The sequence below is a fragment of the Puma concolor genome, chromosome D1, assembly GCF_028749965.1.
Source record: "Puma concolor isolate L17-30 chromosome D1, mPumCon1.1.hap2, whole genome shotgun sequence".
NCBI lineage: Eukaryota > Metazoa > Chordata > Mammalia > Carnivora > Felidae > Puma > Puma concolor.
This window is the reverse complement of record NC_141676.1, coordinates 52166683-52176142: the sequence shown is the minus strand read 5'-3', so window position 1 is coordinate 52176142 and position 9460 is coordinate 52166683. Positions and strand designations below refer to the sequence as shown.

General features: G+C 38.5%; 1 protein-coding gene across 1 annotated transcript; it reads right to left on the bottom strand.

Annotated features, from left to right (window-relative positions):
• On the bottom strand, positions 1–924 carry LOC112865237 (olfactory receptor 2D3-like). Its single transcript, XM_025928275.1, has one exon. The coding sequence runs from the start codon at positions 922–924 to the stop codon at positions 1–3; it is 924 nt and encodes a 307-aa protein (XP_025784060.1).
• Between the last annotated feature and the right edge of the window lie 8536 nt (positions 925–9460).

The following is a 9460-nucleotide window of genomic DNA, read 5'->3' as shown; positions in this document are numbered from 1 at the left end:
CTATCTTCCAAATGCTTTCCTAAATGCCTCCTTTACCTCCTTGTTTCTCAGGCTGTAAATGAATGGGTTCATCATGGATGTTATGACTGAGTAGAACACAGAAATCACCTTATCCCCTTCATTTACCTTCTTGGAATTTGGACGCATGTAGGTAAATATAGTTGAGCCGTAGAAGAAGACCACAACAATGAGATGAGAACCACAGGTAGAAAAGGCCTTAAGTCTCCCCTCACCTGACTGTATCCGAATCACAGTGGAGATAATATTCCAGTAGGAGAAAAGGATGAGGGAGACAGGACCAAGGAGAATTACTATGCCCATTGCCAAGATGGCCATCTCAGCTTTGTAGGTTTCTTCTGAAGCCAACTTCAAGAGTGCAGGAGGTTCACAAAAATAATGATTAATTATATTCTGTCCATGGTATGAGAGACATAAAGTAAATATTGTGTCTACTAAAGACACAATGGCTCCACTGGCCCAGGACCCTATGATCAGCTGTACACACACCCTCTGGGTCATGAGGGTGGAGTAGTGAAGGGGCTTACAGACAGCCACATAGCGGTCATAGGACATCACTGCTAGGAGGGAACTTTCTGTACACCCAGCTATTAGGAAAAAAATCATCTGAATTGAACACCCAGCAAAGGAAATGGTTTTTCTCATTACCAGCAAGTGGAATAGCATCTGGGGGATGACTGTTGTAGAGAAACAGAGATCAGTAAACGACAGGTTTTTAAGGAAGAAGTACATTGGTGTATGAAGTCGAGAGTCAATATGAATTAGCACTATGATGAGAAAATTCCCACACAGAGTTAGCAGGTAGATGATGAGAAACACTACAAACAGCAGGATTTGGGTCTGCCAATCTGAAGAAAGGCCTAGCAAGATGAATTCAGTCAGATAGGTTTGGTTTTCTGTGCCCATTGGTGTTTATTTCTATCTACACATCAGCATAAATAAAGGAATCAAAAGTTGACTATGGTGGAAAACCAAATCCTGAAAGTGAAGATCTCATTGTAAGAACAAATATGTTTTATTGAAAAAATATCTTGGAAGCATTTAAGACACTTGATTTTCCAAAATTTCCATCCTTAATTCTTACGGAAGCTATTTGAAAAAAGATGCTCACATATTATATGGATTTGAAAAAATATGAGGATTTCTGCCTTTAGTAGAAAGCCCAGGTTTTTCTTTTATCTAGTTTACTTTTCAATCAGCAGATTTTGACTTTCATTTCATCAAGGAGAGGAACCAATAATTATCTTTTCCTTTGTGTTTCTAAGGGATCATTTATCATCCTTCCTAGAAGGAAGGGAATTTTAAGAAACCATTTAGATCATGTTATAATCCACACATTTAGTCCTTTTCTAAATTCTTCACTGGATCAGAGAATCAAGCCTTGATGGCAGTGTTGAAGATTAAGGCATGATAGGCCCTCATTGTTACAGAGCCAAGATGTTGGAGACAAGGCCAGACTTAAGTAGCACCACACCCTATGGAAGCAGGAACAGCCCTTTGTGGAGACCAAGTGCCACCACAATAGCTGTCTGCACAGTTTCAGTATTTTTTCTAGTGTGACAGTATTTGAGCTCATTCATGCTGCAGTTTGTTTCAGAGTATCCAATCAATGGGTTAGGTACATCAGTAGGAAATCAGGCACTGGTCCAATGCTTTGCAGCCAGGCAGGAAATACTATTCAATCTATACATTATTGTACATCAGAAACAAGCAAGGAATAACATGGCTGGATATAAGCTAATAGAGATGGAAATTATAAAGAGTCAGGGAAGATAGCTGGGGGCATGGGTAAATGGCTGGCACTCAGGGTTGGAGACATCTATCCCTGAGAAGGGTGGAAGCAATAGTCTTAGAATTGGCCTTTAGAATGAAGATGTCAGAACAGAAAGTCAGCCCACCTGGCAGGGCCATCTTGAGATAGACAGATATCAGAGCCTACAGACTAGAAAGGTTTGTCTTCACACGTAAGACCCTACCTCTAGCTGGCAGTATAGGAAAACTATGGCCAGAGCAATTGTGCCTTGACCACTGGCTCATGAGCTACCAAGTAGGACTTAATTTCAGGAACATGAGTTGACAGTGAGGTTTCTATTCATGAATTTCCATTCAGATGGAAATGAAATGGGTCCAGTCTGAGCCTACAGTAGAGTCCATTGGTCTTTAAGGGACCAGGAAGGCAGAGTCAGGGAATGATTTGAGGAATTGGCAAAATTAAATGAGAAATATCTTTTCTTTAGATAAGTTGAAATACACAGGAAGATCACTGATAAAGTCTCTAACCTTGTAGCCAAACTCATTTTCCAACAATTATTGATAAGTGCAGTTTTTCACTGCTTCACCATGGTAAATTTACATTCAATGAACTATGAATATTTCATGTGTACAATCTGGTGAGTTTTGATATATGTATACAATAATGTGCTTTGAAAAGGTTACTGTTAACTTATATATGATTGTTTGTTTACAATTCTGTCTTCTGACTGGGCTATAAGTTTGTTCAGGGTAGAAATCCTATCTCAATCCATATGTCTGCATCACCTGGCATATAGTAAATTTTCAAGAACTATTCACAGACTGAATGGGTGAATAAATAACTGAATGCATCCAGGACTGAACAAACTCTTCCTCAACACATAGTCTCTGTCACACACACACACACACATCCACTCAATAACTCCTAAGTGCTAATCATCCTATGTAAAGCATAGTATGAGATTCAGAAGGCACAGCTGACATTGATCCAGCTATGTGGTCCAGCTTGGAATGGGGATATTCTGTGACCAATCAGAAGGATAAACACAAAGGATGATCACCTGGACTGCTGGTGAGAGTACATAAGTGGTAGTTCTTCCAGGGGAATAGATCCTCAATATGCAATCCTATTCTCTTTCTCATTCTTAGCCTCTGAGAAGATATATGCAATGTGGTAGCAGCCTGAGTGCTAGGGTACTGGGGCAGGGAGTGCCCACACACCCAACATTAGCACTCACTTAGCTCTGGCTCCTTCTCACCTCCTAAACAATGGACAGCACATTGCGAGGAGCTCTGTTGTGCATCCTCGGCAGTGCCCTGTGAATCCAGTATCACCCAAAGAGTGTCAGAAAACTGAAAGAGGAAAAGAACATCTATAATAACAAGGATAAAAGGTCAGAACACAGGAAGATTCTGGGAATCGAAAAGGGATAAGCTAGTTTGAGAGACAGCGGATCTTTTGGTTCTTTGCACCTCTCAGCACACAAGCTAATCCCTTAAAAAAGTCCAGTAGCAAAATTTGTAAGACTAAGGATTCTAGAGAAGAGAGAAAAAGAAAAATATGCTCTCACAAATAGACTGTGGGTTCTAAAAATAAGAATATGACCCTTTTCCCGGGATAGACACAAGATTTCTGGTTCTGGGGAAACTTTATTCCTGCAGTATTTTCTTTCTTCTTACCTGGAGACATGGGATGAGTTTGTTCTGGAGAAGGGGAGCTACATGGGAGGGTACCTCACATAGGAATACAAAAGAACGAAATCCAGAAATCCAAGTTACAGATCCAGATTTGGGTATTGGATCCTAGTGATTTCTCAGCCCTCTCTCTTAACAGCTGGCTATGATGAAGTGGACTTTTCAGTGGCTTCCATTCCAACCTCTGGCTGTATTCTCAGATGAGTTAAACACTTACTTTCGAGCACCGACCCTGAAATGAATCTTATTATGAAAGGATTCTTGAAATATGAGGCCCTGAGAAGTGACGCACATGGGACAGTCCCTAGGGTTCTCCTCAGCACAGCTCACTCTATTATCTCTACACACAATGAAATACCATGGGACTTTTTATTTTTTGGCAACCATAGTGAATACTGTGAATCTCCTTTATTTCCAAACTTTCTGTAAGAGAAAAAAATTCATACGTTCTGGGCCTCAGGATAACTTAACAATCTATCTCTACCATTCTTGTTTTCTTCTTGGGAGCGGAACCTAGAGTGTAAAGTACATGCAGGCCCATCTGTGCATTCTTTACTTCAAATCCTCAGAAAAGTGGAAATTTACACACTCTCTCAGTATTTTTCTATTAAAATGAGTTTAAAATTATTGCTCATTTGAGATATAGTGACCACTGTTACATAATATTAGCTGGTCCTAAAAAACAATAGTTTAAGAAAATCTCTGTAAAAACCAAGTGTTTGAGCCAATATGCCAAATGCAAGGACAGATCCTTATTTTTCTGAGGGATTCCAGGTTGAAATTACTCGGGGCGCCTGGGTGGCTCAGTCGGTTAAGCAGCCGACTTTGGCTCAGGTCGTGATCTTGTGGTCCATGAGTTTGAGCCCCGCGTCGGGCCCTGTGCTGACAGCTCAGAGCCTGGAGCCTGTTTCAGATTCTGTGTCTCCCTCTCTCTGACCCTCCCCCGTTCATGCTCTGTCTCTCTCTGTCTCAAAAAGAAACGTTAAAAAAAAATTAAAAAAAAAAAAAAGAAATTAACTCAATGTTGTGTTTTCTTGTCAATGTTTATTTCTTTTTATATGAACAATATTGTTACCCTTGGTATATGTGTTGCTAATTTTCCCCATTTGCTTCTTTAATGGCAGCACTAACATGTTTATTTATTTATTGCTCAACATTATTTATACATTTTATCAGTCAAATATTTCCATATTTCCCATTTTGTTTCTTTACCCCAAATTTCACCCTTTCTATTATAGATAGTCTATGAAAATTTTCTTTTCTTGGGGCCCCCGGGTAGCTCAGTCAGTTGGGCATCTGACTTCAGTTCAGGTCACGATCTCACAGCTGGTGAGTTCGAGCCCCGCATCAGGCTCTGTGCTGACAGCTTAGAGCCTGGAGCCTGCTTCAGATTCTGTGTCCCTCTCTTGCTCTGCCCCTCCCCTGCTCATGCTCTGTCTCTCTATCTCTCTGTTTCTCTCTCACTCTCTCAAGAATAAATAAACATTAAAAAAATTAAAAAAAATTTTTCTTCTCTTTACTTTTGACAATTTTTTTCATCCTTGGCTTTTCAGTCAAATTGTTATTTATTCTGGTGTGAGGTATCTCATGATGATTTCATACATGCTTATGACTCTCCAGAGGAATGGGACTAATTTACCCTTTCAAGTTCTCTCTACTACATCCCTGTTGCTTTTTCTTTATTCAAATCAATTTGGCGTGAATGTTTTCAATCCACTGTCAGAATGTGGTAAGAAAATTTTATTTTGTTATAATTTCCATTTACTGGGATTCAAATGTTATTAATTTTTAATTGCTTAATTCTTTAGTCATTACTGGACCTTTCCGTAGAATTTATAGGCTCTGGTAACTTGTCTTTTGAATGAGATGGATGGGAAAAAGAGTCAAGATTTGAGATTTAGTTTAGAAGACTCTATAGACTTGTGACATTTGTCCTGATAAAGGATATGTGGGAGAATTATTATGACTAGCTATTATTATTGTTCTTATAGGAAAGTCATATAGATTAAGGGGCTAGTCTGAGGTCAATCACAGTTGCAATAAGCTCAGACTCTAATCTTTAACCTTAAGACTAGTCTTAAGGCTATCTCTCTTACCTCATGCTGTACCACTTCCTAATATTTAATGCCCTTTAGCAAGCGTAACGTTCATATATTAGTTTTAAGGCCAATGTGGGTTGGCTGGGTTATCTCACACCTTGGGACAAACATGTGAAAGCATGTCTGCATAAAAGTAGAGAACGGCCTGAGTTATCTAGTGAGCCCTTAAGTCTACTACCCAACAACCACATGGACCAGAATGAACAATCCACTCCTGTGGGCCGGGACCTGTATACTTGCCGCATGGACATAGGAAATGAAGAGAAGAAATGGCTAACCTTCCCAGAAGGTTCAATGCCTTTTTACCTTCCCATTCATGTTAAGTAGTGCAAGAAAGGATATGGAGTTTAAACTTGGCCCTCTTAGGACACAAGGACCCTGGTCACCAGTAAAAGCATGCCCAAATTCGTGTCCTGTAACACTCCCTATAATGTTACCATGTTTCTTTTCTTGTACAGGAGCTAGCAAATATGCTGAGAATAGTTAAAAAATGGGAGTAGAATAGTTTTCCTCTTTTGCATATGCAGAGAAAGAAATACAATGAGAGATATGAAAATACTCTACCCTCCCCAACAGTGTCCACCTGATGGTCTTGGACTACATGAAAGAGCAATGATAGCTAATGTGCCTGTGGCCTCACAAATGTTGAAGCAGCATTTGCCTGATCCACTCTGCTTTTCCCTCAAGAGGAAGAAACACACTCCTGTCTGACACATGATTGTTAAGTCTGCTGGGGAAACAAGAAGTGTGTGTGATATATAAGGGAACCTAACGGTAAGGACTCTTCAGTCATACCTCCTCATGTATTACTGGTGCAGAACTCAGAGAAGACAGTGGCTGCTTACTGTCTCTCTTCAGGATAGTAGGTAGGATCTAGACAATGCTAGTTGTCTGCTCACAATTCATATATATCATAAATAAAATAATCATTATGCCACTAAATTATCTCCTTAAGCTATAATAAATCAAGCACCCTGTTCTATCATTTCTAATTTATAAATAACTCTGAAAATCACCCTTTTCTCTTTATTTCTCCAGACTATCTTAGTTCAGGTGGTCCTGACTGTGATTTCATGACTGTATTATTGCTATACTTTCCTAAATGTTTTTGGGGTCTTCTGGGTTAAGAATATTTGAGAAGTGGGACCTTGGATTTGATAGGGCCAAGTCTGTTAAATTCTATTTTGTTTTCTTAATGCTATTTCTATGGATGGAGATAAAGCTCTATTTTCTTACAAAGTAGGATGAATATTTACATATCTAGCTAAACTACATTGATTATTTGAAGAAATTACTCAATTTCTTTTATTTATATATTTTAATTTTAATTCCAGCATAGTTAACATACAATGTGATTTGGCTTCAGGTGTACAATATAGTGATCCAGTAATTCTTTACATTACGCAGTGCTCATCATGATAACTGTACTGTTAATTCTTTCACCTATGTCAACCATCCCCCTACACACCTACCCTCTGGCAACCATCAGTTTGTTCTTTGTAGTTAAGGGTCTGTTTTTTGGTTTGTCTCTTGAAATTACCCAACTTATTAACCACAGAAGCCAACCAAATTAAATTACTTCTCTAACTCTATATTCATTTGATGATTCAGGAACTAAAAAATATTGATCAATTTTGATTAACTTAGAACCTTTCTAAAATTTTTATTTGTTTGTTTGTTTTCTTTTCTTGGAGCCATTGTAAAAGGCTTGAGCTGGCCCACTTGAACAGGCCTATAGTTATGTCTCTATAGGGTTATGATTTATATCTGGAAGGACTATGACTCAAGCCCCATGGATTACTATTCAAATAACTGAGTTTTATCATACAAACAATCAAAAACAACCAAATGACATGTCATTAACTAGTTCAAGTATGATTACATGGCAGTGTTCAAATGGCCTCTTGTTAATGTTAGGTTAGAATTTTGTGGGGGCTTCTGGTTGGCTCAGTAGGTTGAGCCTCCCGCTCTTGATTCCAGCTCAGGTCATGATCTCCTGGCTCATGGGATTGAGCCTGATCCCTGTGTTAGGCTCTGTGTTGACAGCACAGAGTCTGCTTGGGATTCTCTCTCTCCCTCTCTCTCTCTCTGTCCGTTTCCCGCTCGCACGTGTGCACACACTCTCTCTCAAAATAAACAACAACAAAAAAGAATTTTGCTTTGTAGACTTCTAATCATAACAAGAGACTAGAGTGTTTTACTATGATAAAACTGATGAATCAACTGTGCTCTATAGAGACATACAACTTTACAATGGCTTGTGTTTGCTGGATGGAGTTTCACTCCCTTGCTCGGTAAAAACTGTGAAAGTTTCTTATTTCTTTTGAACATATTTTTGCACTCCTGTCTTCTGTGATTTAGCACTGTATTTCTTCAATTGATCATTTTAAAAACAATTCAGTGAAATTCTAGTTTTGAGGCAGTACTCTTGTCTTTATTCATTTACTGACTCCTTTTATTGATTATGAATATCTCTGAATAATATATGGTATACTTTTCAAACTTTTTAGGCTTTATAAACTGTAATGATCCTGTATGTATTTATAAATTATTTTTTTACTCAGAATAATATTTTTTAATATTAGTTCATATCAATGCATATATATATAATCCAATCCTTTACTGTTATATTCATTCTGGGTGTTTTTTTTTTTTTTTTTTTTGCTTCAGGCTTTTTAAGTGGCTCAATTATAAACAACAAATTGAAAGAGTTACCTTCTTTATTATTCATTTATATTCTGTCATTTAACTGCAGCATTTAGTGAATTTATATTTACTGAACTGATTAGTAAGATTTATTTTTACATATGAGTTTGTGCTGCTTTTCTGTTTCTGTGCCAAGGTGCTTGACCCACAGAGATTGTTAAATAGTAAATGTGTCATTTTAAACCACTAAAAAAAAAAAAAAGAAAAGTCCTTATATAGATGGATTGTAGTAGTAATGGATGAAAACCACAAGTGATCTGAGCTCAAAGTCTGATTAATCCAGATTAAAGTTGGTTGAAAAGAGATGGGATGGCCTGTGGAAGTGTCCTTATTAGCAGTGGTGGAGTGAGGTTTAGCCCTCTGGCATCCGTGAGTCAGAAAAAGACATGTCAATAGAGGTGACAGTTATTACCACACAGGAAAATGAAATCTCATTCTATAATAAGACAGTTTCTTGACATAAGGATTATTAATTTCAAGTAGTCCAGTTGCAATAAAACCATAGTGTTGGATGTAAGATCTCCATTACTTTTTCCATATTTACTATGCCAGAGAGAAATCACTATGGTGAAATGAGGGTATACTGTAAAGTTACCTCCTATGACAGAGTATAGTAAGAATTCAAGGCTACTGCTCAGATGGGCTCACCAAGCAGAATTCTGCTATACATTCCCACACCTTCTATCCACCCCATAAAAAGATAAGGCCTTGATTAAAAGATGAATAAAAGGTACATGTTAAGTCTATATTTTGGATCATTATGAATTCATTCATGCCTTCAGTTGCCAAGTACCAAGAAGGAAGAGTAAGTGTGAAAGATAATGGTATTTTCTCAACCTGCCCTTGCACCATCCCCTTTATGATAGGTCCTTCAGGATTTGTTACTTCTTCTCTTCCTCTCACTCTTCACCTGGAGTCTTCTTGAGTGTCACTCCAAGGTGGGAGTGGGACCAAAAGCCTGTTGATTAATGTCTTTAATAAATTTCAATTTTATGATTATTGGACTAGAAAATTATCTCTTGGAGGTGCTTGGGTGGCTCAGCCGGTTAAGCATCTGACTTGGGCTCAGGTCATGATCTCACGTTCTTGAGTTTGAGCTCCGCATCGGACTCTGTGCTGACAGTGTGGATTCTGCTTGGGATTCTCTCTCTCTCCCTCCCTCTCTGCCCCTCCCCTGCTGTGCCTTCCTT